General features: G+C 47.6%; 1 protein-coding gene across 2 annotated transcripts in view; it reads right to left on the minus strand.

The window, feature by feature from the left end:
- Positions 1 to 27818, minus strand: part of nphs1 (NPHS1 adhesion molecule, nephrin) — a 69069-nt gene that overhangs the window by 3788 nt on the left and 37463 nt on the right. Inside the window, exons 11-26 of one of the 2 annotated variants that reach the window (XM_046300872.1) lie at positions 14627 to 14768; positions 14047 to 14171; positions 13747 to 13915; positions 13347 to 13476; positions 12037 to 12209; positions 10457 to 10597; positions 8069 to 8209; positions 5672 to 5796; positions 5066 to 5228; positions 4680 to 4836; positions 4089 to 4240; positions 2955 to 3066; positions 2580 to 2761; positions 2267 to 2308; positions 1283 to 1408; positions 583 to 625 (exon numbers count right to left, since the gene is read on the minus strand). In XM_046300872.1, the coding sequence (XP_046156828.1) occupies positions 583 to 625; positions 1283 to 1408; positions 2267 to 2308; positions 2580 to 2761; positions 2955 to 3066; positions 4089 to 4240; positions 4680 to 4836; positions 5066 to 5228; positions 5672 to 5796; positions 8069 to 8209; positions 10457 to 10597; positions 12037 to 12209; positions 13347 to 13476; positions 13747 to 13915; positions 14047 to 14171; positions 14627 to 14768 (2123 nt within the window). The other variant, XM_046300873.1, reaches the window with a different exon arrangement.

The following is a 27818-nucleotide window of genomic DNA, read 5'->3' on the forward strand; positions in this document are numbered from 1 at the left end:
TATCTTTTTTAATGAGAAAACACAGCATCACATCCCGACTCCCAACCACCCACGCCCATCCTCCCATCTCACTCTTTTATTTTTTTCCCTTCCATTTTTAAATTAAGACATATCAACATCAGCCAATCAACACCCTCCATCCCATCACCCACCCACTCATCGTATGTCACTCTTTCTTAATCCTCAGGGAGAAAATAGCTACATACAAAGACATGTACACTACAGTACAGTGCACAAGAGCATAGCACTGTCAATGCCATATGGCGTATTGCATTATAAGTATATTCGGATGTGACACCTGTATTCGCGCTGTTGCTTTGCCCCCTAATTGCAAAGTTAGACTGACAGGAGTGTCTGCTTTACTATTTTGTTGCTACATTACATCATACAAAACGGGAGACTTTTGTCCATCACAGGGTCCTGTAGTTTTGCTGTTGTGGGTACTGGGTGTGGTCTGTCAGTAGGGCAGGGTTTAGGCCTCTGAGAGGGGATTGGACGTATAGTCATTTGTCTGTACCCACTGGACTGGATTGGGTGCTGATTAGCCTGGACAAACAGAGACAGACTAAGATGATGACTCACCCATCTTCACTCTTCTTCCCATCTGAAACACTGCCTTTACTCTCTGGAGAAGAGAGGGAGGGAGAGTGAGAGAGGGAGAGAGAGAGTGAGGGCAAGAGAGAGAGAGAGCGAGAGAGGGTGGGGGATGAATGAGTGGGGATTAGAAATTGGATAGGGGCACTATTGAAGAAGTAAAAGAGATCTGACAGAGAAGGATGGATGAAGAAATAAAGAAGTGTGTGAGGACGAAGGGTGGAGAGGAGAGAGGTATGTGAGATAGGTGACCTGACAGTTGCAGGGAACGGAAACTGAGGGAGACGGATATAGAGATAACGGAAGTGAGGGAGAGAGAGAGAGAGAGAGAGAGAGAGAGAGAGAGAGAGAGAGAGAGAGAGAGAGAGAGAGAGAGAGAGAGAGAGAGAGAGAGAGAGAGAGAGAGAGAAAAATAAATAAAAATTAGGTGAAGGGAAAGATAGAGGGAAGAAGTGACAGTCTTGGAGGATGGTTGCAGAGGGAGGGAGGGAGGGACAGATGGGTGTGTTTGGAGGGAAAGGAGGAAGAGAATAGATAAGAGAGAAATAGCGGGAGAGAGAAAGAAAGAAAGAAATGAGAGATGCATTAAGATTCAGGCTCAACTCTTTGGTGACCCGGGCAGAGGTTTCTGAGACAGATGCAGAAGAAAACAGTCACACAACCTTGACCATGGTATTGCCACGGTTACCTGTCTGTCCCCGCCTCTTCTTCCACCTCAGACACAGGAAGCAGCCCAGCCAGTTGAGAGCCAGCAGCGGAGCCCCACCAACCACCGCCATGATCACAGTCTGATACAGTGACAACCCTCTTGTCTCTGGTTTACAAGAGAACCAAGAACAGGAATGAGTTGATCCACCATGATGACATCATAGGAAGCAAGATCCAGGAACAGGGTGTTCGGTTGTAAATCATTTTTGTTTGTATGATTAATAGCTTTTGTGTGATTAAGGGGAAGTAGAAAGAGGCCTTAAGTCTCTGGGGATGTTTTTGTATTGTAAGGTGATAGTAAAAGTAGAGAGAAAGGGTTAGTTGATATTAGGGAGTGTGTAGTTTTAGATAACTGTCTGTTAGGGTTCCGGTGACTGGAAACCACAGATATTTTCAATGGCCTAAACAGCAACAAGATAAGAGGAAGTGGTGCCAACAATGGTTGAGATGATTGAAACTCCTGGGTCATGGTTAACAGCTGACCATGTCCTTAAGCTCCATGGAAAGTGCTGGGTGATGTGAGTGGAAAACTACTGATATATCATTGTATGGGTGGGAAGCTTTGCTGGGATATAAGAGTGCTGCGCCACTCGAAAGGCACGTATACGGCTGCACCACTCGATGGGCGCCCATTACAGCTGTTGCATCTTTGGTATTTAACAATTGAATTTCACTCTGAGTTATGACTCTTTTGTGGTAAATACATTTATTGCATAATGAGTCAAACTTATTAAGGGATAATAGTAATCAGTATGTAAGCTGGTATCTCACTTCCTTTATTGATAGAAGACTAACAGAAGGAAAGAAAGTAGCATTTATGACCACGGCTGCCATAACTACAGTACCATTACTCAAAGAGCACACATTTAAGGGCATTTGAGGTGCATACTGTATATTAACATGATTTAGCCAGCTTAGAAAATAGGTGTTTTCCATAGTTCCAAGAAATATGAAGTAAACTTACCTTCCCCTAAGGGATCCTCTTCCTGGACTGCTCCTTCCCACTCTGGTTAGAAGAACCATGGAAGACAGGGAAAAAAACATCAATGCTGTTCTAACGCTGCAAGATAAACCTGGGTCAAAGGTCAAATGACATCCTATTCCCCATATAGTGCCAAGACTATTAATGTTCTACAAAATGGGGCATAGGATGTCATTAGAGACATAACCTGATCTCAACACCAGCTGGGCAGGAGTCCAAACCATCTAATGTCCGACCATTGTCCCTCTCCTAGCTTGGACCCAGAAGTCATGTTGTGAACTTGCTCTAGACTGACCCTCGGTGGTGATGGTGAGTACTGAGTTGTTGTCTGCGTAGCCGCTCTCTCCCATGGAGTTGAGTGCGTTGACAGAAAAGTTGTATGTAGTGGCGGGTGAAAGGCCTGTCACAATGAAGATGTTTGCTCTCGGAGGGAACACATCCACGTAGAGGAAACTCACAGAGTCAGCCCAACGGTACCTGTCAATCAACAGTATCTTAGTCAGTACAGGGATGGGCTCTAACCTGACAGGAGTGAAATGGAATTGACCCTTGATCCAGACCTGTTCCTAATATCCCTATCAAGGATGTGTTGGTTTGTTATGAATGCAAAGAAGAGATCACAATATTTGACACATCATGTTCGGCCAAACTGTAGTCAATGCTCTATCACCTGACACGGAATCTCTGCTCCAAGCCCCCATCGAAGCCTGGGATCCATTCTAGCGTTGCAGAGGCATGGGTGAAGCTGACCAGGCGGAATTCTGAGGGAGGATCTGGTTGATCTGTGTGTTAGAGAGAGAGATGGAAGGTAAGAGAACGAGAGGGGGGGGGGGCAGAGAAAGGGAGAGAAAATTGGGGGAAAAACAGGGTGGGAAAAATTTAGAGAAATGGAAAGAGAGAGAGAGAAAGAAGGGGGGGGGGTAGATTGAAGGGGAGGTGAAATAGGAGGATAGAAAGGATAAAAAAGAGAATGACAGAGAAAGAGAGCAGAAGAGAAGGAGAGAGTTCAGCACTAGAATGAGAGAGAGAAGCTGTGCTTGCAGGCAAGCAGGCAGCTCTGTTTGCAGAGTAAATCATTTCCATTATCAGTTCCGCTCATAAGATACGAGGTTAGAGGTTAGAGGGGTCAGTCTTATTTGGATCTGTCTTTTATTAATCCAAACCGCGGCAGCGAGGCGGGCAGGGATAGAATACAGCCTTCTTTCCTTTCCCGGCCTTCTGATGATAAGGAAGCATATAACATTTATTATCGCTGCGTCAGATTAATTATGAATATTCAAGGCAGTAAAAAAAAACAGAGGGAGAGAAAAAAACAGCAGTGAATATTGAATTGTATTTCACGCTTTTAAACATTAAATGTGTCCAATGGAGGCTAGGGGGCTCGCTGGGAGCAGGGGCCGTGTTGACATTGCCGGCGTAGGAATACACTTGCTAGTGAGCCAGAGGGCGACTCAGCCTATCTGACAGAGCGAAGAATTAGAGCTATAGGCAGGGGATAAAGGAGAGATACTCGGGTGTCTGACACTGAGGACTGACACTGAGGACTTGCTCTTCCTACAGTCGAGAGAGACAGAACATTTTCTCTATAAGCTGGAGGGTCCTCCCACACTAATAAAATCGTGGACATGGCAGCACATACACAAACGCACAAACACTATGGATGTAGCTAAATTAGGACCAATGGGACTCTAGCAGTTGGCTGTAAAGTACGTGTTTTACATCATAGCAACATCCCTGGGCCCTGATGTCTGACTTAACCTTTGACCTTTTACCCATTCACACACACACACACACACACACATACTGGTGCTGAGCAGTTGGATGTTGAGTGTGTCTTCTCCCAGAGTGTTGCGAGCAGTGCAGGTGAATACTGCGTAGTCCAGCGCTGCACTCACATTCACCACGGTTACCGTGCTGGTGTGTAATGAGCCCTCCCTAACGGTCTTTTCCTGGTACCTGCAGTACACACACACACACACACACACACACACACACACACACACACACACACACACACACACACACACACACACACACACACACACACACACACACACACACACACACACACACACACACACACACACACACACACACACACACAATATGGCTATAGGGCAGGCAGCAGGCACTGTGACAGGTATTTGCATAGGGAGAGGCAAAGTCCCAAATTAAGATTTAATGGTGAGATACTGAATGAATGTATAAACTATGGAAATGAATCTAGTTATCCAACATCATGAATATTTTGCCACATTCTCATGACACAGTAGTTTAAAGTTTCGACATTGTTAGGGACATGTGTGACTATGTTTGAGTACGTGAGCGTGTGTGTGTGTGGAACGGGGAGAAGGTGAGAACCAGATGGATAGTGAGGGGTGGGATGTGCTCTCACCTGGGGTGTATGAAGTCTATGGGCACGCCATTTTTAGCCCAGGAGAAGTGGAGCCGCGGGATGCCCTCTCCCTGGCACACCACCTCAGCTGTTCTGGTGCCATCCCCTCTGCTCGCCACCTTATTCCACTGAGCCCCCTTCTGGAGCTCTGGCTTAACTACACAGGAAAGGACAAACACACAGCGAGAGATGTTCACATTGTACATGTACAAACAGAAATGGATAGACAGAAACATGGAATACAAGCAAATGAATACAGATGTGCATAGACATAGTGAACGGTGCCACACAAACAAAGACACCCACAACGCTTTTCCACTCCGTTGCACCCATGATGTATTCACACGACATGATTGATAGATCTTGGTAGAGCTCGTTAGACTCACAGCGCACCACCAGCTGGACTGCCACGCTGGCAGGGGGCTCTATGTTGTTGTCGGCAGTGCACTGGTAGTGTCCGGCATGGGCCCGAGTCGCCCCTTGGATGGTCAGCTGCCCAGTAGCCTCATCCTGGCTCTGCTCCCCCATCTCCTCCATCTCCCCCTCACCCTGGGGAAGACAGGGATAGTGGCAAATGAGAGGAAGACAGGAGGACAGCATGCACATCTTCGTACACCCCCACCCCCTCCTGTGCAAGATCAGTACAGGTACTCCAGGGGGGAGCGGAGAAAGAGAGAGAGAAAAAGAGGAAAAGAGAGAAAAAAAGAGAGCAGTAGATAGGATAGAGAGCGTACGTTGATGAATGTGCCCTTTAGTTTCCGCGCCATAATGAAAGCAATTTTTCTGGATTTGGGCCAAGTGTGGAGCCGGGAGCCGGGAGAGGTGGGGCGGAAGGATAGTTAGAGCCGCTGAAATATGGCACATCTCTGCATTTAAGAGGGGGAGTGATAAACGGTAAGAAATGGTCAAATAAAAGAAAGGAGGCCAGATAAAGGGAAATCAAATCAGGAGAAAGGAGAGGTGAGATGAGATGGGGATATGGGGGTTCTCACCAGCCATTTCCAGGAAAACATGTCAGTGTTGATGATGGGGTTGGCATCTGCTACACAAAACAGGTCTGCTGTCTCCCCCACGTCCACATACACTGGGTCATTCTCCATCTTCACACTAGGGGCATCTGGGGAGTAGACAATAAGAAAGTAGGACGAGAGAAACAGTAGGAAAGTCAAATTCTACTTTAGAACTTAAGGAACAATCAGTCACTCACCACCCACCGACCTCCAACTCTCTCTCTAATTCTATTCATTCTATTCTATTCTATTCCATTCCATTCTATTCTATGCCATACAACACTCCTTCCGTGGCCTCCAACTGCTCTTAAACGCTAGTAAAACCAAATGCATGCTTTTCAACCGTTCGCTGCCTGCACCCGCACGCCTGACCAGCATCACCACCCTGGATGGTTCCAACCTTGAATATGTGGACATCTATAAGTACCTAGGTGTCTGGCTAGACTGTAAACTCTCCTTCCAGACTCATATCAAACGTCTCCAATCGAAAATCAAATCAAGAGTCGGCTTTCTATTCCGCAACAAAGCCTCCTTCACTCACGCCGCCAAACTTACCCTAGTAAAACTGACTATCCTACCGATCCTCGACTTCGGCGATGTCATCTACAAAATGGCTTCCAACACTCTACTCAGCAAACTGGATGCAGTTTATCACAGTGCCATCCGTTTTGTCACTAAAGCACCTTATACCACCCACCACTGCGACTTGTACGCTCTAGTCGGCTGGCCCTCGCTACATATTCGTCGCCAGACCCACTGGCTCCAGGTCATCTACAAGTCCATGCTAGGTAAAGCTCCGCCTTATCTCAGTTCACTGGTCACGATGGCAACACCCATCCGTAGCACGCGCTCCAGCAGGTGTATCTCACTGATCATCCCTAAAGCCAACACCTCATTTGGCCGCCTTTCGTTCCAGTTCTCTGCTGCCTGTGACTGGAACGAATTGCAAAAATCGCTGAAGTTGGAGACTTTTATCTCCCTCACCAACTTCAAACATCTGCTATCTGAGCAGCTAACCGATCGCTGCAGCTGTATATAGTCTATCGGCAAATAGCCCACCCATTTTTACCTACCTCATCCCCATACTGTTTTTATTTATTTACTTTTCTGCTCTTTTGCACACCAATATCTCTACTTGTACATGACCATCTGATCATGTATCACTCCAGTGTTAATCTGCAAAATTGTAATTATTTGCCTACCTCATGCCTTTTGCACACAATGTATATAGACTCGCCTTTTTTCCTACTGTGTTATTGACTTAATTGTTTACTCCATGTGTAACTCTGTGTTGTCTGCTCACACTGCTATGCTTTATCTTGGCCAGGTCGCAGTTGCAAATGAGAACTTGTTCTTAACTAGCCTACCTGGTTAAATAAAGGTGAAATAAAATTAAAATAAATAAAATATGCATCACTGATCCTACAGACACCCTGTACATACTGTAAATAATGACCTTTCTCTAAGTGACCACTTTATATGAAATATTTGCCAATCAATTTAACCCCAGTATATTTTAGAACTGTCCCATCCCCCTACTGTAAGACACCCCTGCCTAATTCAATGTCCCTAAATTGGGCCATATCACCCTGGAGGTTCCCCATTGCATGCCGCCTGTCCTCCACTTTAACTTTGAGCGAGACAGAGGCAGGGAGGGTGCAGTCATCATGGCCCACTTTCCCCCCCTTCCATCCCTCCTTCAGTCAGTCACTATGTCCTGAATACAGCACTATGAGTCCATCAACATACTGTAGTGTAATCCCTTTCCACCTGACGGTGAGCTCTTCTCTTCCTGTGGGTATCTACTTATAACAGTAGTGGCATTATTGCCCCAGCGCCATTGTCTGTGTTCATACACACAGCACACTGATGGAATCACCAGAGACACTTACGGCCTTCTCACACACCACATTCATTTTAACCAGGAACAACATTGTTAAGTAGGCTACAGCGCCACCCATTAAAGCTATTACAATCCTCTATACATTATGGAAACCTCCAACTGTCAGGTTCCATCGGATCAGGACAGCGCTGTGCTGTCTGTCCATTAGGCTTGTACTGTACTGTAGGTTTTACTGGAACATTCAGACCTACATTCAGAACAGTGCGATTGTTACATCATTAAGAGGGCAGTGGGATGGGGATGTGTCGGTCGGTTGATTCAAGGTTGTGACAGAATTGGTGTTTTTGGGTATACAACACTAGCATGTAATGTAGGTGGCTTGTTGAACCACACTCTCATGAGGACTGAGTAACCTTGCATGTCCTGAGTCCTGAAGACCTGTTCAATCCCTGAGCTAATGCCTAGACTTGAGTTCAGTGTTCTAACACGGTGTTGAGGTGAGTAGACAGACCAGATTCCTCGCCAGTGAGACTTACACTGTACGTCCAGAGTGATGGTGGTATTGTCAGACCCCACCTCGTTGGTACAGTTCACAGTGTAGACCCCGGTGTCTCTCCTTGTCACATTCCAGATCTCAAACGCTGTGCTCTCAGTAAAGTGGTACCGAGGATCCATTTCTGTTCATAAACACACACACACACACACACACACACACACACACACACACACACACACACACACACACACACACACACACACACACACACACACACACACACACACACACAAATATTCATTATAAATGCATAAACCACATGTCCCTAAGCCACTCATGGCTTATAAGTGACATCTAATGCTATATTATTGATTGGCCTGGCAAAATTCCCACAGAAACAACAGCCCATGTGACAGACCACCACTGTACCACAGCACCCCTCCTTTAATGGCTGGGTAACCCCTCCGTGAGGTGGGTGTAGTGGTGGAGGTTGAGGTGGGAGGTTAGGGACAGGAGTGTGGTGGCTGTGGCCCGATGACAGGGAACTACAGACTACAAAGGGAAGCACAGCCGAGAGCTGCTTAGTGACACGAGCCTACCAGACGAGCTAAACATCTTCTATGCTTGCTTCGGGGGAAATAACACTGAAACATGCATGAGAGCACCAGCTGTTCCGGAAGACTATGTGATCACGCTCTCCGCAGCCGATGTGAGTAAGACCTTTAAACAGATCAACATTCACTGGATTACCAGGACGTGTACTGCGAGCATGCGCTGACCAACTAGCAAGTGTCTTCACTGATATTTTCAACCTCTCCATGTCCAAGTCTGTAATACCAACATGTTTTAAGCAGACCACCATAGTGCCTGTGCCGAAGAACGCTATGGTAACCTGTCTGTATGACTACCGACCCGTAGCACTCACATCTGTAGCCATGAAGTGCTTTGAAAGGCTGGTCATGGCTCAACATTTACACCATTATCCCAGAAACACTAGACCCACTCCAACTTCCATACCTGTCCAACAGATACACAGATGATGACATCTCTATTGCATTCCACACTGCCCTTTCCCACCTGGACAAAAGGAACAACGTGAGAATGATATTTATTGACTACAGCTCAGCGTTCAACACCATAGTGCCTTCAAAGCTCATCAATAAGCTAAGACCCTCGTACTGAACGTGTCCATCTGCAACTGTATCCTGGACTTCTTGACAGGCCACCCATAGGTCAGGAAGGTAGGTAAAATAACACATCTGCCATGCTGACTCTCAGCACTTAGTCACCTCCTGTACTCCCAGTTCACCTACGACTGCGTGACCACGCATGACTCCAACACCATAATTGTGTTTGCTGACGGCCGACAACGACAACTTATAGGGGAGGAAGTTAGAGATTGCAAGAACAACAACCTTTTCCTCAATGTCAACAAGACAAAGCAGCTGATCGTGGACTACAAAAAACGGAGGCCAAGCACGCCCCCATTCACATTGTTGGGGTTGTAGTGGGGCTGTAGTGGGTCGAGAGCTTCAAGTTTGTTGGTGTACACGTCACTAAGGATCTATCATGGTCCACACACCAACACAGTCGTGAAGAGGGCACGACAACATCTCTTCCCCCTCAGGACGCTGAAAGGACATGGGCCCTGGCTGCATCACCGCTTGGTATGGTAACTGCTTGGCATCCAACCGGAAGGCACTATAGAGGATAATGTGTACGGCCTAATGCTCCCTGCCTTCTAGGACCTCTATACCAGGCGGTGTCAGAGGAAGGCCCTAAATATTGTCAAAGACTCCAGCAACCCTAGTCATAGACTGTTCTCTCTGCTACCGTACGGCAAGTGGTACTGATGCACCAAGTTTTGAACCAACAGGACCCTGAACAAGCCATAAGACTGCTAAATAATTATTTAAATAGCTAACCAAATAGCTACCCGGACCATCTGCGTTGACCCTTTTGGCACTAATTTTAAATATGCTACTGCTACTGTTTATTATATGTCACTTTATTCCTTGTTCCATGTACATATCAACCTCGTACGCCTGCAAATTAACTCGGTATTGGTACCACGTGTACAGTGTATAGACAAGTTATCATTACTCATTTTGTATTTATTATTACTTTTATTATTGTGTTTTTCTTTTCTATTATTTCTTTATCTTTTTTCTCTCTGCATTGTTGAGAAGGGCCGTAAGGAAGTAAGCATTTCACTCTTGTTTACAAAGCATGTGATGAATAAAATACAATTTGATTTGATTTGAACGAGAATCACATCAGGCAGGTTCACATTGCTGCCCGACCTGCCATGTTCTATTTAGAGCATGAATGGCGGCTGATACGAGCACAGTTGCTGGCTCTGCTGTAGAGAGTTGGCTGGCTATGTAGAGATACCACAGGGAGAAAGGACGAGAACAGGGTGGATCACCTTTGTGCAGCTCCTCCTTGCGGTAGAGCCAACTGCAGGAGACGTCATCTGGATTGGCCGAGACCAGCAAGGGAAGAATGGCTGTATCATCCTCCACTACCTGTATCTTCTGGGGATGGTCAGGGATGAACTCAGGGGGATCTGACACACACACACACACACACACACACACACACACACACACACACACACACACACACACACACACACACACACACACACACACACACACACACACACACACACACACACACACACACACACACACACACACACACACACACACACACAAAGGGAAAAAAACATACAAGCGCAGACACAAAGAAACCATGTCAGCCATGAAAGGCGACAGCAGTGCAAATGAAAGAAAAACCTGTTTAGAAGCGGTGTCCACCAATATCCCAAAAAATACTGAATTCACACAGGAGGCCGGGGTGAGAGGGAAGGAGAGAGAGAGGTAGGTAGAGAATAAGGGCGGGAGGGAGGAAGGGAGAGGGACAGGCATTAAAACACAGAGTGACAGTAGTGTTATCCAACAGCAGCTGCACACAAACACACAGTGACATTCCTTCATGCTCGCACGGAGCAGCAGGCTTTGAAGAGCTGGCTGGCTACAGCCTGCGAAACAGCATCAAAGAATAACATGGCTGTGCTGCAAAGCACACACACAATTAGAACACACTGCCACAGAGCCTGACTAACCCACAGTCACAACAAAGGAATACAGTAACACACACTCATACACGCACACACACACACACGCACACACACACACACACACACACACACACACACACACACACACACACACACACACACACACACACACACACACACACACACACACACACACACACACACACACACACACACACACACACACACACACACACACACACACACACACACACACACACACACACACACACACAATTAGAACAACACTGCCATAGAGCCTGACCAACCCACAGTCACAACAAAGGAATACAGTAACACACACTCATACACGCACGCACGCACGCACGCACGCACGCACACACACACACACACACACACACACAATTAGAACAACACTGCCATAGAGCCTGACCAACCCACAGTCACAACAAAGGAATACAGTAACACACACACACACACACACACACACACTCACACACACACACACACACACACACACACACACACACACACACACACACACACACACACACACACACACACACACACACACACACACACACACACACACACACACACACACACACACACACACACACACACACACACAGAGAACATCACAAACACACACAAACAAGACTGCCTTCCATGCACACTATCGTGTCACATTACCATCATGCTTCAAGCCTCACACACACCAGCACACACTTTCTTTTTCTCCTACTCATAACTGTGCACACATTTTCAATACTTTATTTGGATCCCCAGTGAAACAAAGTAAGTATTCACAGTGAAACAAATCAAATATTCACAGTGAAACATATAAAGTATTCAAAAGCTCTGTATAACACACAGAGAGAAATAGACACATGTATACAACCCACACACTCTTCACCACTCACAGAGGACGTTGAGCTTGTAGAAGGTGTTGACTCCCTCAGACAGCAGAGAGCTGTAGGCCTGACAGGTGATCCTCTGGCCATGGTGCTGGGAGGACAGGGGGAGGGACAGAGTACTGCGTACTGATATGCCCCCAAACGTGGTGTTCTTGGGAGGCAGATCCACCCCTTTCAGCCTGGGAGAGGGAGAGATGAGAGGAGAACATTTGGCGGGTCTACTGAACATTCGATAAATCCGTGGCAGGGTTGCCGTTTTAATTAATAAAATAACAACTTCACATTTTTTCTGTGCTCTGACAGTTGATTAATTTATTCTGTTGCGTGTGCCATCAGAGCGGCACTGAGACAGGCTGCTTGCACAGAATGCTCACAGTGGTGCTGAGGAAAACGTCAGAGAACGATAGAGGCCTCTTGTGGCCAAATGGCTGTTTTATCATGGGCAGCGTAAATGAGGGCTTCCACCATGCTTCCTCCATTTTAAAGTAGTCAAAGTATTTAACTGGGTGGGGATTACTATGGGTTGTAGCCTCGGTGGCGGTGCCCATGCTGTCACAGATGCTATAATGGCACAGATATAAAGATTTGCCCTCTATCTATTTACTATCTTGTAAAATGCATGATCCTCTCCTGCTTTCCCTCTTCTTGCTCTTCCCCTCATGTGACTTTCACTCACTACTCACCGATCTTACCTGGGCTAGCTAGCTAACTAACGTCTACACGTAATGGCAGCGTTTGATAACACAATAAATGCAAGTGTAAAGCCAACTTATAGAAAACAGTTCACAAGTGAAGTTACATTTATGTTAACAGGATATTGTTGTCTAATCATTCACGTTAGCCCATGGATGGATTTTGACTCAGCAAGTCTGTGTTGATGAGGGCAGTCCAAAACAGACCCATCGTCCAGCTGGTAGAACAAGGCTTTTCAAAACTTAGTTAGGCCTATTGCTTGCTTTAGTAAGCTACAACTTGCTTTTGTCTTTTCAAATGGCTGCATGCAATCACGTAATTCTTTGAAAAGGCTATGGCATTGGGATAGGCTACTACTGTCTATAGGCCTATATGCCCTAGGCCTACTACTAGTCATAACAATGAAATCAATTGATATGATCTGGCGGTTTGCGGGCGGGTTTGGGTACAAACTACGGGCCGGGTTGCGACAGCTTTCTGTCATGATTGGCGGGTTACGGTGCAGCCGCGGTATTGTGGCAGGTGCGGTTTGCAAAAAATGGTCCTGCACAAGACTGTAGTCTAGGGTCTCCATTAACTCCACGGCCCACAGACCGGCTCTGCTTAACCTGCCCTCCGCTCACCTGGTTGAGCCCAGGCTCCAGGAGATGTTGGCCTGGGGGTTGCTGCTCCCAGACAGGCAGTCCAGACTGAGGTTTTGGCCCCGACGCAGCTCCTTCTGCTTGGCTATGATTGTCACACTCACTGCAGGGACTGGGGAGGGGTGGAGGGGTAGAGGAGAGAGGACAAGACACCACTGTCAACATACTGAGGCTGCTGATTCTGTGTCTTTGCAGCTATATCTTGAATCTACCTATCATCTTGAATTAATTACCTATCATCTTGAATCTACCTATCATCTTGAATTAATTATCTATCATCTTGAATATAGCTAATGCTTTCCTCCTCTATTAGTCAGGTCCATAAAGGCTAGTATTAATCCACTCATGCCCAGAGCCCAGTCTGTAGGTCTGTAAGACTCACACTGGACCATGAGTTTGACAGAGGCGTTGAGGACAATCTTGGCCTTATTGGTGGCATTACAGCGGTAGGTAGCCATGTTGTCACTGGGCTGGAGGCGCACGGCCAGTTCTTTGGACACGCCTTTATCAGAGGGCACCTGTTTGGGGTAGTCTGATAACGCCTTATCATCCTGCGGTGTGGAGAGGAGAGTAGAGAGTGGAGGACATGGTACTGTACAGACAGAGAGTCATAACTGTTACAACCTTTGACAACTTAACCAATCAAAATGTATGTTGGCATACAATACACACATGTACACACCTTGTACCAGTTGAGGGTACCTTTGGGACTTCCTCCAATAGAGAAGCAGATGAGGCGTATGATGGTTCCTGATCTCAGAGGAAGCCCTGGGGGAGGGGCTTCTATCCACACTTTCTGAGGAGGGTCTGGGTGGAGAGGGGGAGGAGGAGAGAGAGATAGGGGTGAAGGGGAGGGAGTACAGAGAGGAAGGGGAGAGGGAGGGTGGGTGTAAGGGAGAGAGAGATGGGGGAGGGAGAGAGAGAGAGAGAGAGAGAGAGAGAGAGAGAGAGAGAGAGAGAGAGAGAGAGAGAGAGAGAGAGAGAGAGAGAGAGAGAAGGGGAAGGGAAGGGAGGGGAGGGGAGGGGAGGGGAGGGGAGGGGAGGTTGAGGGCGGGAAAGAGAGAGGGGGTTATGTCTATATTGTTATAGTTACAGAAAGCACAGATTGAGAGTGTTGCAATTGTTACTGTACAATGCATAGTTATGTTCTGGTTGTGCAAGGTTTTTTCACGATTGTACTTGTCATAGTCATTCAATAGAGATTCCCTACAACCATTAGGCTTGTAGGGTTGTTGTTGTCACAGTCCTATCCAAAGACTCACAGAAAACAATGAGATTGTTGGACTGGCTCTTGGAGAAGCGTGTGCCCTTGTTGAAGGTCTCACAGGTGAGGGGCAGCCCGTTCTCCTCCCGAGAGACAACATGGGTCAGGTTAGACATGGTTGTCTTCCCCCCGTGGTCTCCCTGGAGACAGGAAAGGACACATGACAACGTCAGGAAGAGACAGGAAGTTCTAGTGTCCTTCAACATTTTCCTTAAAAAATGTTAAATACACAGTAAGCTGCTCACAGGAAATACAATAATAATACTGTTTTGATGATGGAATGAGCTTTGTGTCTCTCTAACTCTTGTGCTCTACTTACATTGTGCCTGGTCCCTGATAATAAACAAACAAATAAATCACATGCATATACTTCTTCCTGCTCGCAAAACCCGTAATAAATGTAATCAAACCCCCATTTGCTCCTGCACGATGCTAGTCATGTCTGCTTTGCACGCAGGGTTCATCAAGGCTTTCATTGAGATGATTAGTGCAAAAGCCTTTTCCAGAGAGAAACAGACACAAGAAGGAACGCGTTCACAAAGAACCACCACTGAGGTGTCAGTCTTTATTAACCCTCAGACGTATTCAGGCACATTAAAGCTGGATATAATGCAGCTGTAAATGCTAGATCAAATGAAAAGTATTTCTCCAAATGAACAAAGAGACAAAATAATGGTTCTCTCAACTCCCATGTCAGCTTTTATTCACTTTTATCTTATTAACATACTCAAAAGCCGAGAGAGAAGAATACAGGAACCCTTTTTGAGGATTCACTCATTGACAAAGCCTTGTATAGTATAGACTGAATAGTAGTTCTTTGGTCAGAGCAGAGAGAGAATGAAGAACAGATTTAATGGGGTTAAGGTGGAAACTCTACATGGAGTAGAATAATATGAGTTCTTTCAGAATCAAAGGCTTCTCTCACAGATGCTTGTCATTGGGCGCTCGAGATGTGCAAATCAGACTGCCTGAAGTCTGAATTAAGTATTTTAAGTGTGCATTGACTTCTGAGGTGTAGTTTGAAAGGTCATTTTAAATTCAATTTACGGTACATAAAGAGGCCACAGCAGGCAACCAATACATGTACCGAAATTACAGAGGGTTATATACACAAAAAGTCAGTCTTGTTTCCGTTGTGGTTCTCTATTGGTAGGCAAAGGGACTACAAAGGGAAACCCATCCGCGAGCTGCCCAGGGACGCGAGCCTACCAGATGAGATAAATGCCTTTTATGCTCGCTTCGAGGCAAGCAACACTGAAGCATGCATGAGAGCACCAGCTGTTCCGGACAACTGTGTGATCACGCTCTCCGTAGCTGATGTGAGCAAGACCTTTAAACAGGTCAACATTCACAAGCCACTGGGCTTGACGGATTACCAGGACGTGTATTCAAAGCATGCGCAGACAAACTGGCAAGGGTATTCACTGACATTTTCAACATCTCCCTAACCGAGTATGTAATACCTATCTGTTTCAAATAGACGACCATAGTCCCTGTGCCCAAGAAAGTGAAGGTAACCTGCCTAAATTATTACCACCCAGTAGCCATGAAGTGCTTTGAAAGGCGGCTCATGGCTCACATCAACACCATCATGCTGGAAACCCTAAACCCACTCCAATTCGCATACCTCCCCAACAGAGCCATAGATGACGCAATCTTAATCACACTCCACACTGCTCTTTCCCACCTGGACAAAATGAACACCTATGTGAGAATGCTGTTCATTGACTACAGCTCAGCGTTCAACACCATAGTACCCACAAAGCCCATCACTAAGCTAAGGACCCTGGGACTAAACACCTCCCTCTGTACCTGAATCCAGGACTTCCTAACGGGCCGCCACCAGGTGTTAAGGGTAGGGAACTACACATCTGCCACACTGATCGTCAACACTGGGAACCCTCTGTGGTGCATGCTTAGTCCCCCCCTGTACTCCCTGTTCACCCAAGATTGCGACTCCAACACCATCATTAAGTTTGCTGATGACACAACAGTGGTAAGCCGGATCCCCGACAACAATGAAACAACCTTTGGGGAGGAGGTCAGAGACCTGGCAGTGTGGTGCCAGGACAACAACCTCTCCCTCAATGGGAGCAAGACAAAGTAGCTGATCGTAGACTATAGGCAAAGGAGAGCCGGACAGGCCCCCATTAACATAGACGGGGCTGAAGTGGAGCGGGTCGAGAGTTTCAAGTTCCTTGATGTCCACATCACCAACAACCTATTATGGTCCAAACACACCAAGACAGTTGTGAAGAGGGCACGACCACAAACAGATCCTCAAAAGGTTCTACAGCTGCGCCATCGAGAGCATCCTCACCGGTTGCATCACTGCCTGGTATGGCAACTGACTGTAAACGTAGTGCTTAAGGCCCAGTAAATCACTTGGGCCAAGCTTCCTGACATCCAGGACCTATATACTAGGCAGTGTCTAAGACTCCAGTCAGTCACCCAAGTCATTGACTGTTCTCTCTGCTATCGCATGGCATGCGGTACCGGAGTGCCAAGTCTCGGACCAAAAGGCTCCTTAGTAGCTTCTACCACCGAGCCATAAGACTGCTGAACAAGTAATCAAATGGCCACACAGACTATTTACATTGACCCCACCCCTTGTTTTTCCACTGCTGCTACTCGCTATTTATTATCCATGCACAGTCACTTTACATACTACCTCGACTAACCTATACACCCGCACATTGACTCGGTACCATTAACCCCTGCATATAGCCTCGTTATTGTTATGTACTTTTCTTGTGTTACTGTTTTTACATTTTTACTTTAGTTTATTTGGTAAATATTTTCTTAACTCTATTTATTGAACAGCATTGTTGGTTAAGGTCTTGTAAATAAGCTTTTCACGGTAAGGTTTCACCTGTTGAATTCGGCACATGTGACACATACAATTAGATTAGATTTGATTTGAAGTGGCTGCAGGGCAATACAAGTGACATGGGCACTCTGTGCCATACATTCCATTATACACATATTTACGTATTTACAAAAAAAGCAGATATGCACAACTACCAAATCACTCCTCTAGTGCAGAGTGGCTTTACACTTTGCTAGGAGGCTATGTCAACATTAACCAAGCCTTGCGGTAGTGTTTGGGCGGGTATTGGTTGACCTCAAGTCTCCATACTGGATCCCCGAGGTAAGGGGAGCGGTGGAATCTATCAAATAGCGCACCTCTGACTTTGTACAGTACTAATGCCTTTTACTAAAATCTGTTACAATACAAAATGCTCCCAAATAAACCACAATTCATTCATAAAACTGTGAATATATAGTTTCACAGACATATTGTTGCTTTTTCGGGGGGTTTGTGCGAAATCTTTAAGAATAATATAAAAGCAGTCTGCACACCACCAAGGTGAATTGGTTTAGTCTTGACTCTTGGTTGACAGTGTTGGGAGATAGGTAATGTATTATTGCTGGTGTCATGTTTTGTCTTATTGTCTTGTCATTTTGCTTTTCCCTCTGTTCGTTTTCCCCCTGCTGGTCTTAGGTTCGTTCCCCTTTTTCTCTCTCCCTTCCTCTCTCTCTTCTCTCTATCGTTCCGTTCCTGCTCCCAGCTGTTCCTATTCCCCTAATCAATCATTTAGTCTTCCCACACCTGTTCCCTATCTTTTTCCCTGATTAGAGTCCCTATTTCTCCCCTTGTTTTCCGTTTCTGCCCTGTCGGATCCTTGTCTATTGTTCACCGTGCTGTGTCTGTGTATCGCCCTGTCGTGTCGTGTTTCCCTCAGATGCTGCGTGGTGAGCAGGTGTCTGAGTCTGCTACGTTCAAGTGCCTTCCCGAGGCAACCTGCAGTTCTTGATCGAGTCTCCAGTCTGTTCTCGTCATTACGAGTGGAATTATGCCTTATGATTGTAGATTTACTTTACTGGATTAAAGACTCTGTTTTCGCCAAGTCGCTTTTGGGTCCTCATTCACCTGCATAACAGAAGGATCCGACCAAAGAATGGACCCAGCGACTACAGACGCTCGTAACACTGCCGTCGAGATCCAAGGAGCCATGCTCGGCAGACACGAGCAGGAATTGTCTGCTGCTCGCCATGCCGTGGAGAACCTGGCCGCTCAGGTTCCAGAGTCTTCGTCTCGTGCCACCTGTTACTTCCTGGCCTGCCGAGCCTCCGGAACCTAGGGTTAATAACCCACCTTGCTACTCCGGGCAGCCCACGGAGTGCCGCTCCTTTCTCACCCAGTGTGATATTGTGTTCTCTCTCCAACCCAACACATACTCTAGCGAGAGAGCTCGGGTTGCTTACGTCATTTCACTCCTTACTGGCCGGGCTCGAGAGTGGGGCACAGCTATCTGGGAGGCAAGGGCTGATTGTTCAAACAATTACCAGAACTTTAAAGAGGAGATGATTCGGGTTTTTGACCGTTCAGTTTTTGGTAGGGGGGCTTCTAGGGCCCTGGCTTCCCTATGCCAAGGTGATCGATCCATAACGGATTACTCTATAGAGTTTCGCACTCTTGCTGCCTCTAGTGACTGGAACGAGCCGGCGCTGCTCGCTCGTTTTCTGGAGGGACTCCACGCAGTGGTCAAAGATGAGATTCTCTCTCGGGAGGTTCCTTCCAGTGTGGACTCTTTGATTGCTCTCGCCATCCGCATAGAACGACGGGTAGATCTTCGTCACCAAGCTCGTGGAAGAGAGCTCGCGTCAACGGTGTTTCCCTGCTCCGCATCGCAACCATCTCCCTCCTCTGGCTCAGAGACTGAGCCCATGCAGCTGGGAGGTATTCGCATCTCGACTAAGGAGAGGGAACGGAGGATCACCAACCGCCTGTGCCTCTATTGCGGATTTGATGGACATTTTGTCAATTCATGTCCAGTAAAAGGCCAGAGCTCATCAGTAAGCGGAGGGCTACTGGTGAGCGCTACTACTCAGGTCTCTTCATCTAGATCCTGTACTACTATGTCGGTCCATCTACGCTGGACCGGTTCGGGTGCTACATGCAGTGCCTTGATTGACTCTGGGGCTGAGGGTTGTTTCATGGACGAAGCGTGGGCTCGGAAACATGACATTCCTTTCAGACAGTTAGATAAGCCTACGCCCATGTTTGCCTTAGATGGTAGTCATCTTCCCAGTATCAGATTTGAGACACTACCTTTAACTCTCACAGTATCTGGTAACCACAGTGAGACTATTTCTGTTTTGATTTTTCGTTCACCTTTTACACCTGTTGTTTTGGGTCATCCCTGGCTAGTATGTCATAATCCTTCTATTAATTGGTCTAGTAATTCTATCCTATCCTGGAACATTTCTTGTCATGTGAAGTGTTTAATGTCTGCCATCCCTCCCATTTCTTCTGTCCCCACTTCTCAGGAGGAACCTGGCGATTTGACAGGAGTGCCGGAGGAATATCATGATCTGCGCACGGTCTTCAGTCGGTCCCGAGCCAACTCCCTTCCTCCTCACCGGTCGTATGATTGTAGTATTGATCTCCTTCCGGGGACCACTCCTCCTCGGGGTAGACTATACTCTCTGTCGGCTCCCGAACGTAAGGCTCTCGAGGATTATTTATCTGTGTCTCTTGACGCCGGTACCATAGTGCCTTCTTCCTCTCCGGCCGGGGCGGGGTTCTTTTTGTTAAGAAAAAGGACGGTACTCTGCGCCCCTGCGTGGATTATCGAGGGCTGAATGACATAATGGTTAAGAATCGTTATCCGCTTCCCCTTATGTCATCAGCCTTCGAGATTCTGCAGGGAGCCAGGTGCTTTACTAAGTTGGACCTTCATAACGCTTACCATCTCGTGCGCATCAGAGAGGGGGACGAGTGGAAAACGGCGTTTAACACTCCGTTAGGGCATTTTGAGTACCGGGTTCTGCCGTTTGGTCTCGCCAATGCGCCAGCTGTTTTTCAGGCATTAGTTAATGATGTTCTGAGAGACATGCTGAACATCTTTGTTTTTGTCTATCTTGACGATATCCTGATTTTTTCACCGTCACTCGAGATTCATGTTCAGCACGTTCGACGTGTTCTACAGCGCCTTTTAGAGAATTGTCTCTACGTGAAGGCTGAGAAGTGCTCTTTTCATGTCTCCTCCGTTACTTTTCTCGGTTCCGTTATTTCCGCTGAAGGCATTCAGATGGATTCCGCTAAGGTCCAAGCTGTCAGTGATTGGCCCGTTCCAAGGTCACGTGTTGAGTTGCAGCGCTTTTTAGGTTTCGCTAATTTCTATCGGCGTTTCATTCGTAATTTCGGTCAAGTTGCTGCCCCTCTCACAGCTCTTACTTCTGTCAAGACGTGTTTTAAGTGGTCCGGTTCCGCCCAGGGAGCTTTTGATCTTCTAAAAGAACGTTTTACGTCCGCTCCTATCCTCGTTACTCCTGACGTCACTAGACAATTCATTGTCGAGGTTGACGCTTCAGAGGTAGGCGTGGGAGCCATTCTATCCCAGCGCTTCCAGTCTGACGATAAGGTTCATCCTTGCGCTTATTTTTCTCATCGCCTGTCGCCATCTGAACGCAACTATGATGTGGGTAACCGCGAACTGCTCGCCATCCGCTTAGCCCTAGGCGAATGGCGACAGTGGTTGGAGGGGGCGACCGTTCCTTTTGTCGTTTGGACAGACCATAAGAACCTTGAGTACATCCGTTCTGCCAAACGACTTAATGCCCGTCAAGCTCGTTGGGCGTTGTTTTTCGCTCGTTTCGAGTTTGTGATTTCTTACCGTCCGGGTAGCAAGAACACCAAGCCTGATGCCTTATCCCGTCTGTTTAGTTCTTCTGTGGCTTCTATTGATCCCGAGGGGATTCTTCCTTATGGGCGTGTTGTCGGGTTGACAGTCTGGGGAATTGAAAGACAGGTTAAGCAAGCACTCACGCACACTGCGTCGCCGCGCGCTTGTCCTAGTAACCTCCTTTTCGTTCCTGTTTCCACTCGTCTGGCTGTTCTTCAGTGGGCTCACTCTGCCAAGTTAGCTGGTCATCCCGGTGTTCGAGGCACTCTTGCGTCTATTCGCCAGCGCTTTTGGTGGCCGACTCAGGAGCGTGACACGCGCCGTTTCGTGGCTGCTTGTTCGGACTGCGCGCAGACTAAGTCGGGTAACTCTCCTCCTGCCGGTCGTCTCAGACCGCTCCCCATTCCTTCTCGACCATGGTCTCACATCGCCCTAGACTTCATTACCGGTCTGCCTTTGTCTGCGGGGAAGACTGTGATTCTTACGGTTGTCGATAGGTTCTCTAAGGCGGCACATTTCATTCCCCTCGCTAAACTTCCTTCCGCTAAGGAGACGGCACAAATCATCATCGAGAATGTGTTCAGAATTCATGGCCTCCCGTTAGACGCCGTTTCAGACAGAGGCCCGCAATTCACGTCACAGTTTTGGAGGGAGTTCTGTCGTTTGATTGGTGCGTCCGTCAGTCTCTCTTCCGGGTTTCATCCCCAGTCTAACGGTCAAGCAGAGAGGGCCAATCAGACGATTGGTCGCATACTACGCAGCCTTTCTTTCAGAAACCCTGCGTCTTGGGCAGAACAGCTCCCCTGGGCAGAATACGCTCACAACTCGCTTCCTTCGTCTGCTACCGGGTTATCTCCGTTTCAGAGTAGTCTGGGTTACCAGCCTCCTCTGTTCTCATCCCAGCTTGCCGAGTCCAGCGTTCCCTCCGCTCAAGCGTTTGTCCAACGTTGTGAGCGCACCTGGAGGAGGGTGAGGTCTGCACTTTGCCGTTACAGGGCACAGACTGTGAGAGCCGCCAATAAACGTAGGATTAAGAGTCCAAGGTATTGTTGCGGCCAGAGAGTGTGGCTTTCCACTCGCAACCTTCCTCTTACGACAGCTTCTCGTAAGTTGACTCCGCGGTTCATTGGTCCATTCCGTGTCTCCCAGGTCGTCAATCCTGTCGCTGTGCGACTGCTTCTTCCGCGACATCTTCGTCGCGTCCATCCTGTCTTCCATGTCTCCTGTGTCAAGCCCTTTCTTCGCACCCCGTTCGTCTTCCCTCCCCCCTCCCGTCCTTGTCGAGAGCGCACCTATTTACAAGGTACGTAGGATCATGGACATGCGTTCTCGGGGACGAGGTCACCAATACTTAGTGGATTGGGAGGGTTACGGTCCTGAGGAGAGGAGTTGGGTTCCGTCTCGGGACGTGCTGGACCGTTCACTTATTGATGATTTCCTCCGTTGCCGCCAGGATTCCTCCTCGAGTGCGCCAGGAGGCGCTCGGTGAGTGGGGGGGTACTGTCATGTTTTGTCTTATTGTCTTGTCATTTTGCTTTTCCCTCTGTTCGTTTTCCCCCTGCTGGTCTTAGGTTCGTTCCCCTTTTTCTCTCTCCCTTCCTCTCTCTCTTCTCTCTATCGTTCCGTTCCTGCTCCCAGCTGTTCCTATTCCCCTAATCAATCATTTAGTCTTCCCACACCTGTTCCCTATCTTTTTCCCTGATTAGAGTCCCTATTTCTCCCCTTGTTTTCCGTTTCTGCCCTGTCGGATCCTTGTCTATTGTTCACCGTGCTGTGTCTGTGTATCGCCCTGTCGTGTCGTGTTTCCCTCAGATGCTGCGTGGTGAGCAGGTGTCTGAGTCTGCTACGTTCAAGTGCCTTCCCGAGGCAACCTGCAGTTCTTGATCGAGTCTCCAGTCTGTTCTCGTCATTACGAGTGGAATTATGCTTTATGATTGTAGATTTACTTTACTGGATTAAAGACTCTGTTTTCGCCAAGTCGCTTTTGGGTCCTCATTCACCTGCATAACAGCTGGAGTGACAAATCAACACAAATGGATAAGAAAAGGTCTAAGGCGTCAGATGCCCAGTTTAGGAAAAAGAGGAAAGAAGAAGAGGAGAAACGCGCAAAAGATAAAGGTATGCAGCTATGTAATCTCTTTATGAGTATAATATTATGCATGTAATGAAATAGGCTAGTGTTATGTATGTTAGCATACTGTATGTTGCTATGTTATTTGCAATGCTATTACATATAGGGCAACAATATTCAGTTTTCTGTCCAACTAACTTACGCAATATTGGATATAATTTCACACAGTTTCATCATGATAATGTGTGTAGCCTGCAGCAAAACGATTACAACCTAACTAGCACATTATTGATTTGGTTCACTTTCATTGAGGTGACATCATAAGTGTTTTCTGTGATTGTATTGACTAGGTCCTGAGCTCAGTAAGGGGAATTTCACATGCTGTAGGCTAAATTAAAAGACATCTATATTATGCTGATATTTCGGACTGCTGACTTCACAGGACAGTGGTCCAGAACAGCAAAACTGCATATTGAGTCTTTTGGAGTGACTTATGCCTAGAATTAGCCAAGGAGGTTGTATGGTTCAATTGGTTCCTATTCTGAAAATGAATGACATAATGACATGTATATTTAATTGTGCAACAAATGTATTTAGGGTGTCAGACTCATATACTGTATTTCAATGCAAATTCAGAGGCCAGCACCCTCTGGCACTGGCCAGGATGAGGAGCTATCTACCTCCTCAGTCACACAGGCCTCTTCACAATTATCTTGGCGCCTCAGGATGAGGAGCCATCCACCTCCTCACCCACACAGGTGTCTTCACAAATGTTGTCTGAGCCTGAGCCTCAGGATGAGGAGCCATCCACCTCCTCACCCACACAGGTGTCTTCACAAATGTTGTTGTCTGTTGTGATTAGAATTGTGTCACTGAAGGAGGAGCCCCACATAAAGGAACATTTATCTAAAAATTCCTTTTGCGGACTGCAGATGGAAGTCTTATGACAATGGGGCCAACAAGAGTGTCATGCAGGTGAAAGAGGACCCAAAAGCGACTTGGCGAAAACAGAGTCTTTAATCCAGTAAAGTAAATACAAACAAAAACACAACTTTCACTCGAAATGACGAGGACAAACTGGAGACTCGATCTTGAACAGCAGGTGAACAGCAGGTTGCCTCGGGAAGGCACTTGAACCAGACAGACTCAGACACCTGCTCACCAAGCAGCATCTGAGGAAAACACGACACGACAGGGCGATACACAAACACAGCACGGTGAATTCTAGACAAGGAACCGACAGGACAGGAACGGAACACAAAGGAAGAAATAGGGACTCTAATCAGGGGAAAGGATCGGGAACAGGTGTGGGAAGACTAAATGATTGATTAGGGGAATAGGAACAGCTGGGAGCAGGAACGGAACGATAGAGAGAAGAGAGAGCGAGAGAGTGAGAGAGGGAGGGGGAGAGAGAGGGATAGAAAGAGGGAAAGAACCTAATAAGACCAGCAGAGGGAAACGAATAGAATGGGAAGCACAGGGACAAGACAAGATAATAAATGACAAAACATGACAGTACCCCCCACTCACCGAGCGCCTCCTGGCGCACTCGAGGAGGAATCCTGGCGGCAACGGAGGAAATCATCAATGAGTGAACGGTCCAGCACGTCCCGAGACGGAACCCAACTCCTCTCCTCAGGACCGTAACCCTCCCAATCCACTAAGTATTGGTGACCCCGTCCCCGAGAACGCATGTCCATGATCTTATGTACCTTGTAAATAGGTGCGCTCTCGACAAGGACGGGAGGGGGAGGGAAGACGAACGGGGTGCGAAGAAAGGGCTTAACACAGGAGACATGGAAGACAGGATGGACGCGACGAAGATGTCGCGGAAGAAGCAGTCGCACAGCGATAGGATTGACGACCTGGGAGACACGGAACGGACCAATGAACCGCGGAGTCAACTTACGAGAAGCTGTCGTAAGAGGAAGGTTGCGAGTGGAAAGCCACACTCTCTGGCCGCAACAATACCTTGGACTCTTAATCCTGCGTTTATTGGCGGCTCTCACAGTCTGTGCCCTGTAACGGCAAAGTGCAGACCTCACCCTCCTCCAGGTGCGCTCACAACGTTGGACAAACGCTTGAGCGGAGGGAACGCTGGACTCGGCAAGCTGGGATGAGAACAGAGGAGGCTGGTAACCCAGACTACTCTGAAACGGAGATAACCCGGTAGCAGACGAAGGAAGCGAATTGTGAGCGTATTCTGCCCAGGGGAGCTGTTCTGCCCAAGACGCAGGGTTTCTGAAAGAAAGGCTGCGTAGTATGCGACCAATCGTCTGATTGGCCCTCTCTGCTTGACCGTTAGACTGGGGATGAAACCCGGAAGAGAGACTGACGGACGCACCAATCAAACGACAGAACTCCCTCCAAAACTGTGACGTGAATTGCGGGCCTCTGTCTGAAACGGCGTCTAACGGGAGGCCATGAATTCTGAATACATTCTCGATAATGATTTGTGCCGTCTCCTTAGCGGAAGGAAGTTTAGCGAGGGGAATGAAATGTGCCGCCTTAGAGAACCTATCGACAACCGTAAGAATCACAGTCTTCCCCGCAGACAAAGGCAGACCGGTAATGAAGTCTAGGGCGATGTGAGACCATGGTCGAGAAGGAATGGGGAGCGGTCTGAGACGACCGGCAGGAGGAGAGTTACCCGACTTAGTCTGCGCGCAGTCTGAACAAGCAGCCACGAAACGGCGCGTGTCACGCTCCTGAGTCGGCCACCAAAAGCGCTGGCGAATAGACGCAAGAGTGCCTCGAACACCGGGATGACCAGCTAACTTGGCAGAGTGAGCCCACTGAAGAACAGCCAGACGAGTGGAAACAGGAACGAAAAGGAGGTTACTAGGACAAGCGCGCGGCGACGCAGTGTGCGTGAGTGCTTGCTTAACCTGTCTTTCAATTCCCCAGACTGTTAACCCGACAACACGCCCATAAGGAAGAATCCCCTCGGGATCAGTAGAAGCCACAGAAGAACTAAACAGACGGGATAAGGCATCAGGCTTGGTGTTCTTGCTACCCGGACGGTAAGAAATCACAAACTCGAAACGAGCGAAAAACAACGCCCAACGAGCTTGACGGGCATTAAGTCGTTTGGCAGAACGGATGTACTCAAGGTTCTTATGGTCTGTCCAAACGACAAAAGGAACGGTCGCCCCCTCCAACCACTGTCGCCATTCGCCTAGGGCTAAGCGGATGGCGAGCAGTTCACGGTTACCCACATCATAGTTGCGCTCAGATGGCGACAGGCGATGAGAAAAATAAGCGCAAGGATGAACCTTATCGTCAGACTGGAAGCGCTGGGATAGAATGGCTCCCACGCCTACCTCTGAAGCGTCAACCTCGACAATGAATTGTCTAGTGACGTCAGGAGTAACGAGGATAGGAGCGGACGTAAAACGTTCTTTTAGAAGATCAAAAGCTCCCTGGGCGGAACCGGACCACTTAAAACACGTCTTGACAGAAGTAAGAGCTGTGAGAGGGGCAGCAACTTGACCGAAATTACGAATGAAACGCCGATAGAAATTAGCGAAACCTAAAAGCGCTGCAACTCGACACGTGACCTTGGAACGGGCCAATCACTGACAGCTTGGACCTTAGCGGAATCCATCTGAATGCCTTCAGCGGAAATAACGGAACCGAGAAAAGTAACGGAGGAGACATGAAAAGAGCACTTCTCAGACTTTACGTAGAGAGTCATTCAGCTCGATAATCACGCAGGGGCGCAGAGTACCGTCCTTCTTCTTAACAAAAAGAACCCCGCCCGGCCGGAGAGGAAGAAGGCACTATGGTACCGGCGTCAAGAGACACAGACAAATAATCCTCGAGAGCCTTACGTTCGGGAGCCGACAGAGAGTATAGTCTACCCCGAGGAGGAGTGGTCCCCGGAAGGAGATCAATACTACAATCATACGACCGGTGAGGAGGAAGGGAGTTGGCTCGGGACCGACTGAAGACCGTGCGCAGATCATGATATTCCTCCGGCACTCCTGTCAAATCGCCAGGTTCCTCCTGAGAAGTAGGGACAGAAGAAACGGGAGGGATGGCAGACATTAAACACTTCACATGACAAGAAACGTTCCAGGATAGGATAGAATTACTAGACCAATTAATAGAAGGATTATGACATACTAGCCAGGGATGACCCAAAACAACAGGTGTAAACGGTGAACGAAAATCAAAAAAGAAATAGTCTCACTGTGGTTACCAGATACTGTGAGGGTTAAAGGTAGTGTCTCAAATCTGATACTGGGAAGATGACTACCATCTAAGGCGAACATGGGCGTAGGCTTCTCTAACTCTCTGAAAGGAATGTCATGTTTCCGAACCCATGCTTCGTCCATGAAACAACCCTCAGCCCCAGAGTCTATCAAGGCACTACATGTAGCACCGAACCGGTCCAGCGTAGATGGACCGACAAAGTAGTACAG

Source organism: Oncorhynchus gorbuscha, linkage group LG15, assembly GCF_021184085.1.
Source record: "Oncorhynchus gorbuscha isolate QuinsamMale2020 ecotype Even-year linkage group LG15, OgorEven_v1.0, whole genome shotgun sequence".
NCBI classification, from domain to species: domain Eukaryota; kingdom Metazoa; phylum Chordata; class Actinopteri; order Salmoniformes; family Salmonidae; genus Oncorhynchus; species Oncorhynchus gorbuscha.